The 19,674-nt window shown below is 45.1% G+C and overlaps 1 protein-coding gene across 6 annotated transcripts in view; it reads left to right on the forward strand.

The window, feature by feature from the left end:
* SLF1 (SMC5/6 complex localization factor 1) overlaps nt 1–19,674 on the forward strand; it is a 144,614-nt gene that overhangs the window by 76,337 nt on the left and 48,603 nt on the right. For all 6 annotated transcript variants that reach the window (XM_075593191.1, XM_075593186.1, XM_075593214.1 and 3 more), the window contains 2 exons: nt 12,966–13,124; nt 14,084–14,250. In XM_075593191.1, the coding sequence (XP_075449306.1) occupies nt 12,966–13,124; nt 14,084–14,250 (326 nt within the window). The remainder of the gene's footprint in view (nt 1–12,965; nt 13,125–14,083; nt 14,251–19,674) is intronic.

The raw sequence follows: 19,674 nt of genomic DNA on the forward strand, positions 1-19,674 counted from the left end.
TTTGTCTGGGAGCCTTAAAACCCACTGTCTTTTAGGGTAAGCACAGTCACAGGACCATCCAGCTCAGGTTTAAAGGCTTTATTTTCTTTGTCACTCCAGCAGACAAAATCAAGACAAACAAAAGAATCAAAATAAATCCTAGCTCTATCTGAGCATTAACTAGCAGCAATTCTCTAGCTATCTTTGGGTGTTTTTCCCACTTACCAAACAATAAAACACAGATGATATAAACCAAACCTGTTGCAGGCCAGTGCCTGTCTGTCGCATCCAGCTCTCTAAGGCTAAGGCCCCGCTCCCAGAGTCAGCGCACCCGCACTGCTGACAGGCGGTGCGCTGAGATACACAGACCGCGATATGCGGTCTGTAGGGAGCGGGAGCCGGAGCGGGAGGTGGGCGGGTGGTGGGCGGTTTGACAGGGAGGGGGGGCGTGGCTTGAGCGGAGGGACCCGCTACTCTCCCCCCCCCCTCCCTCCACGGACTGGAGCTGGAGCTTCGGTAAGTATTAAACACACACACACACGCAGGCACTCATACATACATACACACACACACACACACACACACACACACACACACACAGGCAGGCACTCACGCACTCATACACACACGCGCGCGCACACAGGCAGGCACTCACGCACTCATACACACACACACACACACAGACAGAGGCAGGCACTCACGCACTCGGGCACACACTTACAGGCACGCACACACACAGACACACACACAGAGAAAGGCACTCACCTGCTTTCACTCCTCCCCGCTCCCCGAAGCCTCTCCTCCTCCCGAAGCCTCCCCTCCCCATTGGCTCACAGCCACACACGTCACGCGTCAAAGCTAGAAAACACCATTCTCTGGTGTCTCCAGCGGCTGACGCGCGACAGCGTGTAGTCAGCTGTGCCGCCAGTGGGGACCGGGACCGGCTCGCGAGGATTCCCCTGCTGGTGGGGAACTCGCTACATTGCCGCCCGCGCCAACGAGCGCAGCGGGACCGAGGCCTTAGCTGGAATAAGGGAAGAGGGAAGAAATGATCCAGCCTGCCCTTTCTTATACTCTGTTAATTAAGGCCAGGCGATCTGCACGTGGCTTCATTTGCAAAACCTTCCCTGGGACTTTAACCCTTAGTAGGGATAGGTATCTTTTGCATACCCAACTTGACCTTTCCTCTCACATATCCCCCCCCCCCCCCCCAGCTCATTCCTACTGGGGTGAGCGACCATGGACATCAAGGAGTGTACCCTAGAAAACCCATCAGCATTTCCCTGTAATTAACGTGAATTTTCTTCCTAACAGGTAATACCGAAGAGCCTCTAAAGCCCATTTAATTGCCAAACATTATTTTTCTACTATTGAATAGTTCTTTGCTTGCGGGTTTAGCTTTCTGCTCAAAAAGGAAATGTTGTGTTCCTCACCCTGGTATTCTTGGGACAGGACAGCCCTAAGCCAGGGATTCCCAACCGTGGCTCCGCGGAACCCTGGGGCTCCATGGAGCAGTCCCAGGGGTTCCGCCTGGCTGCCGGCACTCACTGCTGCCCCTGGCTCTCCCCTCTCCTCTCCCCACTCCTCCCCCCCCTCCCTCCTAGGAGCGTGCGTGCAGTCCTCGCCTCCTGCCTGTGAGCTGAGAGGGAAGGGTGATCTGTGCTGTCTGTTTCTTCTGTAACCTTTTCATGTGAGCTACGGGAGGTCAGACAGAGTGTGTGTTACAGACTGTGTGTGTGTGTGTGTGTGTGTGTGTGTGTGTGTGTCAGACTCTGTGTGTGTCTGACTGTGTGTGTCAGACTCTGTGTGTGTCAGACTCTGTGTGTGTCAGACTCTGTGTGTGTCAGACTGAGAGTGTTTGTGTGGGAGAAGATGGGGATGGGGAGAGGAAGAGGATGGGGAGAGGAAGAGGATGGGGAGAGGAACCCAGCCGGCCCTCTTTCTTCCTCGCGTCAACCCAATCAACTCGCCACGGGCGTGTGGTTATGCGTATTTGTCGAACACTGTGTATGTGTGTATGTGTATATATAGCCTGGCCTTCGGAAGCTATGTATTCTTCTGGGCCTTTCCTCTGTCAGTCCTGTTAGAACAGGCAGTGGAAAGGTTCATTCCTCCAGTTGGTCTGTTTTGCTTTTCAGCTCTGACTATGTAGCAATATTCAGGGGCAGACCTAAGCAACATTTGAATGTGTTAGGCCTCGTTCAGGGTGCTGGCTTCAGAGGGAGGGCGTGCTGACGTGCGTGCTGCCGTGAGCAACAAAGTATTCAATTTGAATACTGGTTTTCAGGGTAGCAACTGCCCTGCCTCCGAAGCCAGGAGTTGCCGCTGACTACAGCTTCAATAAACGAAAATTTCGTTTTTTGGAGCTGAAGCAGCGTCACAGGGACCAAGGCAGCCAATGAAATCATTCTTCAGAATGATTTCATGACTGCAACTTGGATACTTACCCTGCCGTCTGTAACCCCGCCCCCTCCCCAACGCTGAAAAGTCTGCTAGTGTACCCCCCCAATCTCATGTCGGGTGGGGTACCATAGAAGGGTTACATTTTGGAGGCGCTGCTGAGAGGAGGACTGCTCCCCAGGACAGGACAGGTTTTTCAACGGGACAGGTTTTCAACGACAGAGGACCATGCAGCAGTTTCAAAGACTTTGTATGCAGCACAGAACAGCAGCCATAGACTCTGCCGTGAGGGAACCCCTCCTTGAAGCTCCCCCAGGGAGGGGGTTACCCTAGTGAAGAAGACCTTGCTGTGGGACTATTCCTGGTGGCTATGCACCAGGGAGCGTACGTCTTTACATGCCTTCAAAGGGACAGAGGTTGCTCTAAGATTGCATAGGGACCTCTGTGCACCCATCTACATTACCAAGAAGAAAATAGGGGCCGGTTCCTGAGGCTTCACCAGGGAGCTGGCTGCCTATTAATGGCACTGCAGCAGGGGCGACTGACCTGAGGCGTCCCCAGGGAAGTGTGGCCACCCTCCTGTACCCACAGCAGAGAGTGAGGGGGACAGGGAACTGGGGATTACGCCTATGACCCCTGTGCACCCCATCTAAGAAGAAAAGGGAGACAGGTCCCTGATGCTTCACCAGGGAGCTGACATTCCCTTAATGGAACTGCAGCAGGAGCGACTGACCTGAGGCGTCCCCAGGGAAGTGTGGCCACCCTTCTGCACCCCACGACGAAGAGAGAGGTAAGGGGGCAGGGACAACATGGGAAATGTCTGTAGGTCCCTGTGCACCCAGCAGTAAGAGTTACTGCCGTCCCTGTGCGAGGCGTTCCCTGATGCTACCCCAGGGTGCGTGATACTCAAAGATTACAGGGACAGAAATGTATTTGTGGCTCCTGAATGTAATCGGAGACCACACTGTGCTGGACTATGTTCAATTTGGCGTTTCCTGCTCCTACAGGGATGTCATGTATTTTGTGCTCTCAAAATGGCGACTCCAGCTCCTCTGGGGGCCGCATGGACTCTCTTTGTGCTCAAAATTGCGTTTCCCACCTTACCAGGGAAGCCATGTGCTGTTCTGCAAGGATTTCTGCATTTTGCAAGCTTGTGCTGATCTTCAGCTTGCAAGAAAGTGCGGGAACTGTTCAAACCCCTCCCCCTTTGCTTGTTCTGGATTGGACTATCCTATCTACCAGGGGGAGGAGCTAAGTGTTCCACGGAGCAACAGGAAGTGAGGAGCCAGATGCACTTCCACTTCAAACACTGGTGGTTGTTGTGTCTGCTGAGAAGCCTGTCAGCAGCACAGAGGCTGATGACATCACTGAGGTCTCTACCATTACCTCCACCGTACCCGAGTATGCTGTGGAGCTGTCAGTTCCAGTAACTGTTGCTGGTGCCTTCTATCTGACCCACGCTGCCAGCGCGGGTGCTACACCACAGAGGTATCGGCCGATGCCTCCACCGTACCCGATGCTGCTGAGATCCGACCTGCTGCTACAAATGGCGGTGAGCTGCTTGTTCTGTCTACAGATCCCCGCTGGGATCAAGCCCAGAAAGCTGCAGAGCTGTATCTGCGGCGTCAGCAGGAGAAGTGCCGGCCGGCACCACCCCTGTTGACTGCATCGATTCTACTGTCGCTACTCCGCCACCGGGAGCTAAGATGGCCGCCGAGTTGCCCGGCCGGGTGAGCTCCAGAGAGATCCAGGCCGCTCCGGTAAGTACTACGCTTCCGGTTGATACTTTCCTCCTGACATGCAGGGAGCAGAAGAAGTCCCGGGAGGCCCTTCAGGCCAAGGCGCTGGCTGAAGCCCGCTGCTGTAAAAGCATAGGGAGGGGCAAATTGAACTTGACCCACGACTGTGCCATTGCTCCTCCTGGGGAGAGTTCCCTGAACATGCCCTCTAGAGACTTTGGTGCTGGCCCCTTGTCACCGGAGGCTCCAGTCCCTGAGTCATCTGCCCCGCATTCCCCATCCATCACCAGTCCCAAGGTGCGACCCTTGACCCCCAGGCCCTCTTCTCCCGGAAGCCCCGTGGCTCACTATGGACAATGTGATGTTATGTCTATTATGCCTGATATGCAATTGGAAGGGTCTGTGCATTGGGTGGATTGTGATGATGAGGGGAGTAGTTCAATGCAATCTGAAATGTGTTTTGTCTCCGGTCAGAGAGGAGGCAGAAGGGACCCCTGCATGAGAAGTGTCGAGGTTCACTGATTAGAGTGGGTGAAGGAAGCCATTCTGGCCCATCTGGCACTTACTGCTGTAGTAATAGAAATGGTTCTATTCAGTCCTGTATTGCAATGTATCTCTGTAATGCAGTGTATGCCGTTATGTTATGCTGGAATGTAAAGGAGGTAATGCATTTGAGCTCATGTAAATTCACAGGTGTTGCACAGTATGGTAAGGGTTATACCTACTGTAGTCCAAGCCGGGACGGTTGGAGTTTTACCAGAGGGAGTATATAGCCTGGCCTTCGGCAGCTATGTATTCTTCTGGGCCTTTCCTCTGTCAGTCCTGTTAGAACAGGCAGTGGAAATGTTAATTCCTCCAGTTGGTCTGTTTTGCTTTTCAGCTCTGAGTATGTAGCAATATTCAGAGGCGGGCCTAAGCAACATTTGAATGTGTTAATCCAAAGGGTGGATATGGGTTGGAACACACCCTGATGTGTGTGTGTGAGCCAATCGGTATCCAGCTTTGAGTTGTAATGATTCAAAGCTAGAGACACTCCCTGAGGATATTCAAATTGAGACATATTCCCAAATTCAGTTAGTGTGAGTTAGTCTAGAGAGAGAGCTGAGAGAGATAAGAAGCCAAGAAGAGGTCTCCCCCTCTTGCCCCACCTGGGTAAGAGGGGGGGAATTCATGCTGCCATGAGCAGAGAGGCAGAGATTACACCATGCCTGTGATATCATGCTATATGCTGTCTGCACACCTATGCTGAATAAAGATCCACAGAAAAGAAGCTGCTGTGTGTGTCCCTGTTCCTGTGTCTGGAGAATGGAGTGTCAGTGGGGGTCTCTCCTCTGGAGACCCCAGGGGAACCCTGCTGGCTGGAGGCGCTGTGCACCCTGAGAGAACAAGGTAACCTGTCCCACACCACACCTCCTGTCCCTGTCCTGGGTTCTCCCCACAACACCGCGGAGCACTCAGCCCTCCTGTTTACCAGCAGGTCACAGCACCCAGACCACCCAGAGTGACCAGAAGGAGTGTACCCCCCCAATCTCATGTCAGTGGGGTACCATAGAACGGTTACATATATATATATATATATACACATATACATATACAGTATAACACAACATAAGATTTATGGATGGAATGTGAGCAATGTCCAGATGTGTAATTTGTTTTTATAAATTAATGTTTATTATAGCAAATGCAGTAAAAAATAGTCTGAACTTCTTATTGTGATTTTTAGTCATTGACTTTCATAGGGATTTTTCTTTCTTTTTCTTCTCCAAATGACCCTCCCCAAAACTTCTTTATTGCCAACCCAGGTCTATTTCTATGTCAAAAGTTCTACTGCTTGGGTTTTATTTTATTATTAGATTGCATTTGAACAGAAATAAAGAAATGCGAGTGTGGTGGTAGGGGCAGCATGGTACAGTATATTGAAGGTTAACTCCACTTGTTTCTCCTACCAGTCAAGATGACGACCCAGTTTATAAGGTTGATTGACCATCTCAGAGCTGGAAAATAGCTGCCAGCCCTGCTAATCTCTCGCTTCGGTTTGATAGCTGTGTTTTCCCTATGTTGGGCCAGGGAACAATGGTCCAGTGGCCTGCATACGTATTGTGAATCGGAGGTCTAGCCTTTGTGTGTGACCAGGTGCAGTGTCTGGGGACAGTTGTGAAGTGGGGAAAGGTGAGCTGCTGAGGTACATACTCCAAAAGCAGAGCATTGTTCTCTGCCCTCGAGCAAGGAGCCTACCCCTGCGGGAGGTAAGGAGCTGAAATTGGGAATTGGGGCCTGCGTCCCCCATTGGTCAGTTCCAATTTTCCACACTCCCAAAGCCCCTCCTGAGCTTCTGTCATTACCCACACCCATGATTGGTCCTTTTCAGGAGAGCCCCTGACACCTGACTAGCTCAGCAGAGGAAGTCATGTTTTCAGATAGAAGTCAGAAAACTATCAAAGCCAATGCCAATCAGGGCTCCACAGTTGTGCTTGGTTGGTCTCGGTACCAACAGGAAAGGAAACTATGGAACCAGAGGCAGTCACCCCGAATTACTCAGATCACGGAACTAACAAATCAAGGCGGCATCCAGGTTAAGCTAGCTTTGGCAGCGCCCTGTACCTAGTGAGCTAGAAGTCTCTTGTGCCCAGTCTTCTGCTGAGCTTTTGCTATGGCTTTGTTTTGTGTCGATCCCTGTTGCATCCGGCCAGTATATTTCATTTAGTTAACTCTTGAAACTGGTCTAATCTCCCCTATCATAATAGTGTACAAAAAAAAAAAATCCAGAAAGCAGATTTTTCCATCATATCTCAGTCAGTTCATAGTTTCCTGTGTTAGGCTGTGCTTATAGTACTGGCGATGGTGCACAGCACCGCCACAAGCACTTGAAGTCTGTTGCAGGTGCCCATAGTGGGCACGATTGTGCTGTGCAGCGACATAGCAACCGAAGTCGCTGAAGCCAAGGATTTTTGTCTTGGCCAGCGACGGCAGCATGACATCAGTCACGTGAGCGGTTGAGCCAATAAGGGTAAACTGTTCACGGCCACTCCTCCGCCCAACCCGTGTCGCCCTCCCATGGGCTCCTGCACCAAATACAACTTTCGCTTATAGCGACGTGTGAAGTCGGCGGTCGCGAGCACTTCACCGTTACTATAAGCGCGGCCTTAGTCTTGGTGGCAGCCTCTGATCTGCTTTGTTATTGAAGCCAAATGCAGACAGCTATATTAATATTTTTATTGTTGTTGTTTGTAAAGTGCCAACATATCCTGCAGCTCGGTACAATGGGGGTATAGAGTTATGTAAATTACATAAACAGAGTGACATACTGTACCAAATAAGGACAAACAAGCACAAACCAATACAAAAGGTATACCATACAAACGGGTGAATCATTTGATTAACCCTCCAGGCGCTCAGAATATAACATAGTCCAGCTGGTGAAAGATGAAATAAATCTTATAGACCCAGGCTATACACAACCTTAGTGTAGTGAGGTATAATATATAATCATTCCCCCCAACCGGCTCACCATGAGCACTATGAGGTATGGACACGGGAAACTCACGTGTAAATCCTTGTGGTAGTTTGTTGAGCCTGTGCGGGTCTTCCCAGTGTGATGTGATTGGTTCTCCTGGCTGAAATCAGGGTGTCTCCGCTCGTGATCTTCTCTCTTCACCGCCAACCCAATACCCGCAGATGCGGAGGGCGGTCACCTGACCGGCGGCCTGAACCGTGCTTCCTGATGACGTCACGGCAGACCCGGTGAGTGAAACAGCAAACCAGCAGGGACTCAGCGTGCAGACACTTAATGCAGCAATGTAGGAAAACTTCTCAAAGAGAGAAAGATGCGTCGCACAGCACAAAAAATATAGATGAAGGCTGATGTGGGATAAAAATGAGCTTTATTTGCACCTTGTGCAAATAAAGCTCATTTTTATCCCACATCAGCCTTCATCTATATTTTTTGTGCTGTGCGACGCATCTTTCTCTCTTTGAGAAGTTTTCCTACAATACAAAAGGTAATAAGCGCCCTGCGAGAGTTTATCATCCAGAAGGTTAAATGGAATTGGGCTAGAAACATGACTGAAAAATGGGTTAAGAACAACAAAGGAATCAAGAGGCAGAAGAGAGGGATTGACAGTGAATCTCACGTTAGCCTTCCAGTGTAAAACAATGATATCACTCATCAAAGATGCCCTCCTAACCTCTGAGAAGAAAATATGTATATCCAAATCGGTGTATATAAGATTTGGTCCTTACTTTTCCCATCGTCTACACTTGCCAACATTTTGTGGCTACATTTTTATTTTTTGCGGAATCTAAACTGCTTTATATTGAAATTGCCATTAGAAGTTCGGACTTGTTTTAAGGGCTGGGGTTATGATCATAGTGCAGTGCAGCTTGTGCACTTTAAAAGGAATATATGTTTCGTTTTTCTCTTTGTGATAACTAGCTAATTTGTACCCTGAACTACACATTTTCTCTGCTAGTTGACTGCATAACATGAGGAATTTGTTCAACTGATTAGCCACACAACGTGCATCAGCGCTGACTGGAGACATGTAAAAAGAATCATACAAAATAATTGTAATTAAAATACACACATTGAGTGGTATTAGACAATGCAAGGAGAATGAAATCTATAAATGAGAGCAGCTAGTAAACTAGCATATTCAATATGTAAATCAGCAAAACAAAAGATTAACACTCCTTGCTTTGGAGACTTTGCCAGAAGCTCATAAACACCTCACCACAACATCAAAGGGTTTGCGTGAACAATAAGCAAATATCAAAGGAATCAGTCCCGAATAGGCTGCTAGCCTTAAATTCATGCATAGTAGACATCAGCTGTAAGTAACAGGATTTCATGGGAACCATCAGAGCTATGGGAAACATTGATTATATACTCAGAATTGCTTTGAGGGGAGATAACATATGTTCAAATGAGCAAATATACAATGTTTTCTTGTTTACAGGATGATGGAGCTTCCTATACACAAGAAAAAAAAACATACTAAAGTTCTTTATGTGAGATGTTTCCTAATTATTCATACAAAGTGTGTGTGTGTGTGTACACAGATGTAGCAAGACTTGGTATCTCCAGGGGCAGCTGCCACACGTGGTTACTGCTCACAGGATTAAAGCTGCAGGGGTGGTCCCGTTCAGAAGTATAGACCCCTCCCCTGCAGCTCAATCGTGGTAGATGCCGTCCCGGAGCTGTGGACTTTTGCTTCCTTGTCTGTGGTGCGGAGGACAGCAAGTCTATCTGCATCTCTCACCGGTGATGAACATATAGGAATGAAAATGAGACGTGTGTGATAAGTATGTCATATCAAGTAGGGTCAACTCTAGGTCATTCATCATCCTAAACTCTTTCCATAAAATGTTTGCTTGTTCTCTAGGTTGCAATTTAACCTGTGTTTTAAAGAAATAATCTGATTTGGGTGCTTTATTGCTAAACTTTGCGTTCCAGTCTCTGTCTAGGGGAATGTACAATAGAAGTCTTGTAAGTAAGTGTTCCTCCACTGAAGTGGTTATGCATTACAATAATGCAGCGTACTAGCCCTTAATGATAAAATATTGGCATCAACTGCAAAAAATTGTACCCAGCATGTATAGGAATCATGGAGTCTTCGGAGCCGCATTTATGTCAGTTCTGGGAACCTCTTCAAATCTCCCATGTCCACAGGGCCAATAGGAAGCTGCAACATCAGGACACGGGATTTGAAACTCCACGTGTTAATGATCTAGGTAGAGGAGCGCTCACAAGTCCAAGAAATCATACCTGTCACAGGGTATCGTCCTTTCAAGGTGTTGGGAGAAATGTATTCACATGGAAGCAGATGAGCAGCACTTCAGTGCTTGTCGGTGAACCACTGATGACATTTTAACCTAGAAAAGAGCAAGGTTTTGGTCCCTATTTGGACCTTTTCATGACCAAAACGTCAACCTATTAATGGGCGTAAATATTTTAAGCCTGTGTTCCTTACTACTGTGATTTCAGTAACCTGTGCTCTGTACAGTGACTTTTCTGGCTGCCATTTACCTTCTAGGAAATTATAACCAGTAAAAATGGTCGTTAATTCCCCCATAGTAATCAAATGCTTTAGGGAGTTTGTAAGATCCCTAGCTAATAACTTTCGTGTAAACTGTTGTATATACAGGTAAATTGATTTTCTTTTTCTCCCCTATTTTTCTCCGGTTTAATTGTGCAGCCATCATTAGCTAAATAGATCACGTTAAATACATATAATTACCAGATAAGGTTAGAATTAAACAGGCATGGGAAGCAAATAAGTGAGAAGATTACCGTAAGTGTAAATAAATGCCTTTTTTTTTTTTTTTTAAGGAAACTAATTGCATTGATAAGTTATTTACAGAGACTTATATATATTTTTTTGCCTGTCATGTAGCAAAGAGCACTGGCTGGCCTCATAACAATGGCACTCAAATCCAGTCCTCAAGACCACTCCCCCCTCAACATGTCAGAATTTAGGGATATCCCTGCTTCAGCACAGGTGGCTTAGTCAAAGAAACTTGGATATTCCTAATACCTGGCCTGTTTTTTTGTGGGAGGGGGGGGGGGGGGTGGAAGACTGTAGTTGAGCACCACTGTCCTACTGTATATAAAAACAGTGCAGGATGTCTACTTTTTATATGGTCATTCTCCAGCAAGATTTGTTTTGTAAAATTATAAGGGCTGTTCAATGGTGTGAAGGTGGTTGTAGTAGTAGTAATAATAACTTATTTCATATAGTGCTTTTCTCCCAATGGAACTCAAAGCGCTTCAGAATTACAGTATAGTGCGCGGTACGTAGCGCATAAGATTGCTACTGACACAGACCCTGCCCAGATGAGCTTACAATCTGTTTTTGGTGCCTGAGACACAGGGAGGTAAAGTGACTTGCCTCAAGGTCACAAGGAGCTGTCACTGGGAATTGAACCAGGTGTCACGGATGAAAAGTACTTTTAACACATTTATAAATATATAAATTGCGTTTATTCGGGAAAGCCCACAGACATACAGAAATTGCACAAAATACAATAATACATGTAATACCCCCAATTGGGAGTCTGGGGGGAGTCACTAGCCTCAATTAGGGTGCCCGCTTCAGAAAGGCTTACCCTGTCCGCTGCACGTCCATGAACGCCCGGTACTCTATTCCGGAGAACTGCAGTGCTCTCCCTGCTATGTTCTATTCTCAGAACTTGGCCACGAAATACAGGACTTGGCCTGAGCTCGGCCAGGCTTTTCCTCCAGCAACTCCTTGCCGAGCGCTCTGCTATTCAGAGCAGAGCACGTTTGAAAAGCCGCCATCGCTTCATCAGCTCAAGCCCAAGGATTCTCTGGTTCTCTGATCGGCCAGTCTCCTTACATAGACCCCACTGGGCTATGTCTAACATGGAAGACAGGCTGGCGACCAATGAGAGGGGTTTTGTCCCCAACCACCAATCAAGAGCCAGGGGCTCGCCTGGTTCTACCCAATCAAAGGAGGGGGCGTGCTTAGGTTCATGATGTCGGCAAAGCGGGAAATATGAACGTGCCAATGGAAATCGCGCCTACGAGCAACGGCTTTCCCCTTGCCAGCCCCATATCTCCCGCTGGGTAGGCGCCACAGTGTCTCAGAAAACAAAGAGTATCCCCGCGAGGAGCCTTGTTTCTGGACCTTTTTCTCTGCCCTTCCCCGCTCAACCAAATGGCCCGATGCCTCGCTACTCCCATCCTCCCCTTTGATCCAACATCTCTATGCAGATATCCTGGCTAATTGCATTACCAGGACTGCCCTCATAGAGATGAATTACACATACCTTTTTACAAAAAAATACACTTCTAAAACTTGGGCTTGAAAACTTGGATTCTACAATTGTGTTTTAAAACCCAATTGTAGAACTTGCTGGCGGGTCAAATATATTACGCTAAGTCTTGCACTTTTTTCTCTTTTTGTCTATTACATAGAGTTGCATTAACACTCTACAACACACTGTATTTATCTACAGACGCGTACCCGCAAATCATGCACTATTTGTGGATAAAATAACAGTACTCTCTGTTTAACCGGTAAGCAAACCCGTACACCGTTTTTAACCATATTGCCCCCTAACATCCACCCTTAAACTCTAGTTCCCAAGGTCCTGCAGTTATTTCCTATGAGGTACCCTAACCACACAGGGCATCCCTAACTTATAAACCCACAGGGGACAGTTTAAGGGAACATGGTTACAGGGGAACACATTAATAAATTTCACTGATCCCAAGTACTGACACAAATAGCCTATTACACACCTTTTTCATGGGCAGCCAGCCATGCTTCACCTTTATTATGAAGGCCGGCTACCCCTACCGTCACACCAGGTTCCTCTGATTCAAACTTGGTGTCGGTGTTTACAGATTCAGTGTCTTTAGTCACCTAGCCACTCCTCCCTAACATTAAACCTTAAAATAAAATCACAGCATGAACATACTGTACAGTAGAGGTAAGCAGGGCCCTAATTCAATGAGCTTGCAAAATTGGAGGAAGGGCTTGTGGAAACATGGTACAGTACAGGGGGAGAATAAGGTTGAGATGTTCATAAAAGTGGGGATGCTCCTTTTCATTGTAACGGATAATGGGTATTGAGGCAGGAGGGAGAGAATTGAGGACGAAGCATAGGCTTGGTTGAAGAAGTGAATTTCAGGTGACGGTAAATGCGAGGTGTTGGGGACAGTCAGATGTTGCAGGAAAGGGAATGCCATAGATGTAGCACAGCCCGGGACATACTGTGTAAAGAGGAAATGATGGGCAGAGTGGGCGTGTTGGAGATGAGTTCTGAGATGTACAAAGGGGCCACATTGACTGTATTAATGAAAATATATTTGTTTTTAAGGTTAAAAATGGTGAAACCCCTAGAGGGAGTTTGAACAGAATTGAAGGACTAATAGAAGGACAGTACTTCATTGAAGCATTTGAGGAGCTTGGGTGTCTTCTACCGTCCTTCATCCCACCAGTATGCTTCATTCAGTCTCTTTTCAAGCACCTGATAGAGGTAAGACGTTTTCGCTATTATGTTAGAGCTGTGTTTTTTTCTCCTGAAAATGCTAATATTCCTTCTATTTTAACGTGGCCTCATTTTTGTTTTTAATGTTTACAACCATTGCACAGCTATCACCAAGAAACCTTAAGATAGAGATCACACACAGTTGGTAGTAGGCAGCTCTTTTCTTCTTTGTGGGTGGAGAAAAGCAGCAGAGATTTCCACGTGAACATTGCATTTTGAGCCTATAAGGAAGAATTCAAATAAAATTAAAAAAAACAGAAATTTTTTAAATATAGTTGGTAATCTGTTTTAAAGGCCACCATCCTTACGTTTCACAGTGCAGCTCAGCATGCATAAACCTTTCTAGCAGATACTGTACTGGTGTGTGTGTGTGTGTGTGTGTGTGTGTGTGTGTGTGTGTGTGTGTGTGTGTGTGTGTGTGTGTGTGTGTGTGTGTGTGTGTGTGTGTGTGTGTGTGTGTGTGTGTGTGTGTGTGTGTGTGTGTGTGTGTGTGTGTGTGTGTGTGTGTGTGTGTGTGTGTGTGTGTGTGTGTGTTTTCATTCCAATACCTATGAGGGGGCATTTTATATATGTCCTATATCCTTAGTTCCCCAATGCAGATAATTATGGAATTATTTAAAACTTTTAATGGCTCCTGTTAATCATGCTGCGACGTTGTATCATAGTGCGTGATAAGTGTTCGGCTACATTGAAATGGATGAGTAAATGTTCTCCAGCATTGGGAAGTAGTTTCACAGCATGTTGAATAAGGACCATGGCGAATTTATATAGTTGATGAACATATTTATCCATTACAGTACTGTCCTAGGTATTTGAATGACAAAAGATGTATAGCTTATCCTGATCCCTTGTGTACCTGCATGTAATGTTTAGTTTTGTATGCTGTTCCCTCTGCAGTCCTTTGTTTTAATTTTTTAATTTGTATTTTGGTTTTGTGTTTCTAATAGGGGACTATACACATCGGCTGTTTTGGTAGATACTTTGATCTTTTTTATACCCTACTGCACTATCATCCTCCATGGAAGTCTACACACATGACACAATATTACTTTGATCTTCTTCAGTGTCCAATTTGTAAGAGAGGAACATGGTCTCTTATAGAAATGCTGGTTAGGTAAGAATAATTATAATGTGCATCTAATATGCAAGAACAAAGTCTGTTACGACATTACAATTGCATTTGCAGGTGTCAGTACTGCTAAACTCATTATAGCTTCCACTCCACTGATTGTTCTATGTGGACAGCATCAAAACTCTCAAGCATAGCTGTGCTGTATTGTACTTTGTATGCGCAAAACATATTTGCATGTTAGATATGCTGCCTGGAAAATATATTATTTCATTACCACAAGCTACAATGTTGCCAATTTTAACAAAAATATCCCAAAATAAGATTTGCAACAAATTGCAAGTTGTAAATTGAATTTACCCGGGTGTGAACAAAATGGGGGCTTGGTTGATTCTTAACTAATTATGCATGACATACTGTATGTCTCTCACACTTAGAGTTCCACATTGCCTTATGCATAAACCCAAAGCCATCGTTCTTACAGAAACATGGCTATCCCCTAAAACCCCTGATGCACATATTGCCATTCAGGGATACTCCATTTTTAGGAGAGATAGGTCAAAGAGAGGAGGAGGGGTGTTATTTTATATTGCAGACACCTTACAATTTACACTGTTAAATTGCCCACCAAGCCCACCCTCTTTTGAAACTCTAGTTAGCAAAATCTGCCTCCCCTTTTCTAAGCCCATCTTGCTCGCTGGCATCTACCGCCCCCCTAAAGCCCCTCTACAATCCCTGACTGATATCACCCAATTTCTTGGCTCCATTTCCTCTCTGAATGAGAACAGTGAGCTGCTAGTTCTAGGGGATTTCAACTTCAATTGGCTTGACCCTAAAAACCACAAAATCCAGATACAACTCAAGTCACTTAACCTATCACAACTCATTTCCCAACCCACACGGATAAACCTGAAATCGCATAACCATTCCTTGCTAGACTGGATTCTCTCCTCAAACCCCAGCAGAATCCAATCCTCTGGCATCCTTCCTGACATTTTCAGTGACCATGCAATAGGGTACTGTGTAAGGAAAATTAAACAGCCCCAATCAAGCCCACACTTTAACCCACAACAGTTTCTGGATGACCTTACCAACTGCCCATGGCACAAATTCGATTTAATTCCCGACCCCGATTCTGCGCTCGACTATTTCCAATCAGAGTTCTTAAAACTCTGCGATACCCATGCTCCACTACGCAAAATAAGGGTACGGGGTGCCCACCTACCATGGGTTACAACTGACCTTATAGCACTCTATCAGTTCAGGGATGCCTTGTGGAAAAGCTACAAAGTAACTGGCACTACCAAGGATCTCAATCACTACAGATGCATGCGGAACATGTGCACAAGGCAAACAAGGCATGCAAAAGCACAATATTACTCTGACAATCTCCACCAAAATACATCAAACCCAGCTAACTTCTGGAAGGTTATCAACAATATATTCCAGCCTTCTAACCATCAACAACCAAGTAATATCACTAAGGGGGATATTACTCTGACAAACCCCACTGACATTGCAAATGCATTCAATGATTACTTTGTGGGGTGTGCCACTAACTTATTAGCGAAACGCAGCCCAAACCACAAACCTGAATCTCATCCTGGGAGTACCCCTATAGCCCCACCCCCTCCCAACACTGCCCACAATTTTCAATTTAGCCCAGTATCTGAAGAGGAGATTACACAAGCGCTCCTCAAACAAACTAAGCAGCCAATATGGACCCGACTTACTACAATCTAGGTTCCTACGACTTGGTGCCCCAGCCATTGCCAAACCAATTGCGTCCATAGTCAACTCTATCCTGTCTGCAGGCCATATCCCTAAGACCTGGAAAACTGCCAGAGTTGTCCCAATCTTCAAAAGTGGGGACAAAAACACTGTCTCAAACTACAGGCAAATCTCACTTCTCCCAATTCTATCCAAAGTTATGGAAAAATGTGTCCACACCCAATTAAGCGTTTTCTACACCAAGACAAATTTCCCTAGCCAATTCCAGTCTGGGTTTCGTCCCAAACACTCCACCGTAACTACCCTGCTAAAAGTTTGCAATGAAATCCAGTGTGGAATGGAACGGGGACAACTCACTGGTGCAGTATTCCTAGATTTTGCAAAGGCTTTTGACACAGTTGATCATGTTATCCTGCTAACAAACTCCAGAGCTCTGGAATAGGGAAACATGCTTTAAACTGGTTTCAGTCCTACCTATCAGGAAGATCCCAACATGTGTCCATCTCAGGCTCTAACTCCAACCCCCTGGATATCACCTGTGGTGTCCCGCAAGGCTCTGTTCTGGGGCCCCTACTCTTCTCAGTGTTCATTAATGATCTTCCCACAGCTTGTAAGGAAGCCTCAATACACATTTATGCAGATGACACAATCCTATATGCACACAGCCATAGCCTCTCTGACCTTCACACATACTTCAGTCTGACTTTTTGAGACGCGAAAACTGGATTTCCCAAAACAAACTGTTTTTAAACACTGACAAGACTGTAACAATGGTATTTTGGACCAAGACTAAATTTGTAAAGCTTCCAGTGACTGAGCTCCTGATTAGAACCAACGCTAACACCACCCTAACACCTGTCACTAGTTTTAAATACCTGGGCTTATGGTTTGACTCCCACTTAACATTCGGGATGCACATTGATACAGTACCCTGACAACCAAGACCTATGCCAAACTAGGGGTACTTTACAGGAACAAATCCTCCCTAAGTCTCCTGGTCAGATAGCGCTAAGATGCTAATGCCAATTATTGACTATGGAGACATAGTATATGGCTCGGCTCCTCAAACCCACCTTAGCAAACTTGACACCCTCTACAATTCAATTTGTCGTTTTGTTCTCCAATGCAACTACAACACACATCACTGCGAAATGCTCAAAGAACTAGATTGGTCATCATTAGAGTCTAGGCGCAAAGTTCACCTTTCCTGTCTCAGCCTCAAATACTTTCTGGGCAAGCTACCCAGCTACCTGAACAAGCTCCTCACCCCTACCACATGCAGCACCTATCACCTGAGATCAGACTCCAAAAGACTATTCATGGTCCCATGGCTCAACAAAGTATCCGGACGTTCCTCCCTCTCCTTCCGTGCACCCCAAAACTGGAACAACCTACCAGAGACTCTCATATCCACCACCAGCTTAAGTTCTTTTAAATCTAAGGCTGTCTCACACTTTAATCTGGTCTGTAACTGTTTCATACGCTCATAATATATATTTTCTTTAACTGTGTACGCAATGTCTTGTATATAATGTACACCTTGTTCATTTATGTAACTGTACTTGTAACCATGTATTATTTGTTTTACTCTGTGCCCAGGACATACTTGAAAACGAGAGGTAACTCTCAATGTATTACTTCCTGGTAAAATATTTTATAAATAAATAAATTTAAAACTGCAGTTCGGTCAATATCCTGCATGTGTGTTTTTTTTTTAATAAATCAGTTCTGTAGTAAAAAAAAATACTTTTAGCATTTTCTGTTTTTAAAAAAACAACTTTGAAAGACCAATTTTCTTGTATTCTATTTTAACAACCATTTGCTAAGGCACTGCCCCTTCATGCCCTGGCACACCCCTTTGTCAGCCCTGCCCTCCCTCTAGCACTTGTCAGTGCAGGACTGCTCATGAATATTCATGAGCTTCCACTGACAGACAAGCAGAATATAAACAGATCCCTTCACTAATTATGTCACCAAATTTCGACCTATCAATACATGGAGAACGAATTGACTGACAGCTATACAGTTCTTTAGGTAATTAGAGATTGCCCACATGAAACTATTGAAGTAAAAAAAAAATTAAAAAAAAAAAAAAAAGACTGAACTGCAGCTTTAAATCAAGATCTTCACCCCAAGATTCTCTGTTCTACTGTAAGTAGGAAACTGTAATATGCATTGCTTAATATCACAGCTAATAATTATTACACTTAAAGCTGCAGACCAAGCAATATTCTACATGTGGTTTTTTTATTAATCCATTTTGTAGTTGTTTAAAAAAAACAACTCTGAATGACATTTTTTATGTATTATAATGTAGCAAGCCTTTTTTGTTTCTATAGCAACCATTCACAAAGTCACATCCACTTCCTCTTCTGAAACAGGCTCTGACACACCCCTTTTTGAGCCCTGTCCCCTCTCTAGCAGTGTACAAGCTCAATTGTATCTACAGTAGTGACTGCCTGGTCACATGATCTTCCCCTCAGAACTTTGCATCTTTGGTCCTCTTCTGCTGCACAGACAGCCATTTAGTGAACCCCCGAGCCAAATCTTCGCTGATCGATCAGCAATTTAGCTAATTACATACCATTGTGTGGATTTTATTGATGCACATATTAAAGGGGGGGGGAAGGAATAAAAAAAACGGCAGATTGGACTGCTGCTTTAAGTGTCTAGCGCAGTGTCCTCACCTTTTTTTTCCCTACAAGGCAGCCATATTGAGTTGTCATTATACTGTACATTTGTAAATTCCCTTGCTGCCAGTGGGTCAGCAAAACATTGTAGCATTAAGGTTGACACTAAAATAACATTGCGTTTACTTTTTGCAAAGGGCACCCTTAAGGTTAGTCTGAGGCCCCTCTTCCTGACATGGGCCCTGGTTGAGAAACACTGGCCTAGCAAATGATATGGAGTACAGCCATCTATAGGACCAGTGTATATATTGGTTGTGTTGGAAAAATTACTCAACATTCATAATAGCATTGAATGATTTTTCTGTATTAAGGCAACCTGCAAATTACACATTTTCTTGTCAAAGTGTTCGGTTTGCATTTACCTAATTTGACCACTTCATCCTTATTTCTGCTGTGTATATGTGTATAGCTAGCTTCTCTAAAGTAATGGCCATGTCTTATCACAATATAAAAACGTATATTGTACGAATGTAGTCTTAAGAGTGTTCTTCAGGGAAACCGTTTGCCGCGGTGCTGCAATAACCGTGCCATGGCCATAATACGTTTATATTTGCTGTGGCTTCCCAGGAATGGCTGAATATGGCGGCAAAGAACAATTAGATGGGCTGCATCTGTAAGTGCAATGAATCGGAGAGCGTTGTGCTCTCACCTTGGTCTCACTGTCGTAGTGGAGTGATTGTATATTATCGTCCGCTTTTAAAAAAATTTTTAGTCGGCTTCAATATACAATATAGCTTTTTCTGTTATAAAATTGCTTTGATTATTGGAGAAATCATTTCGGACTAAAACATTGTGTAGCGTGTTCTTTTAGGTGTTCACACAAAAGACATAAGAAAAAGGTATTGTTATTTTCTTCTGCGTCCCATATGGAAGAAAATGAAGTCATCTCTTTTGCACTAGTTGATATCGACAAGTTCACTAAATTAGTAAATGTAAAAAAAAAACACTATTTTTTTTATTGACACATTTTATTGATTTATTTTCTAGACCTTTCTGAAAAAAAATCATTGACATGGAGTGCCATAACATAATGTGATAGGAGTCAGCT

Source organism: Ascaphus truei, chromosome 1, assembly GCF_040206685.1.
Source record: "Ascaphus truei isolate aAscTru1 chromosome 1, aAscTru1.hap1, whole genome shotgun sequence".
Lineage (NCBI taxonomy): Eukaryota > Metazoa > Chordata > Amphibia > Anura > Ascaphidae > Ascaphus > Ascaphus truei.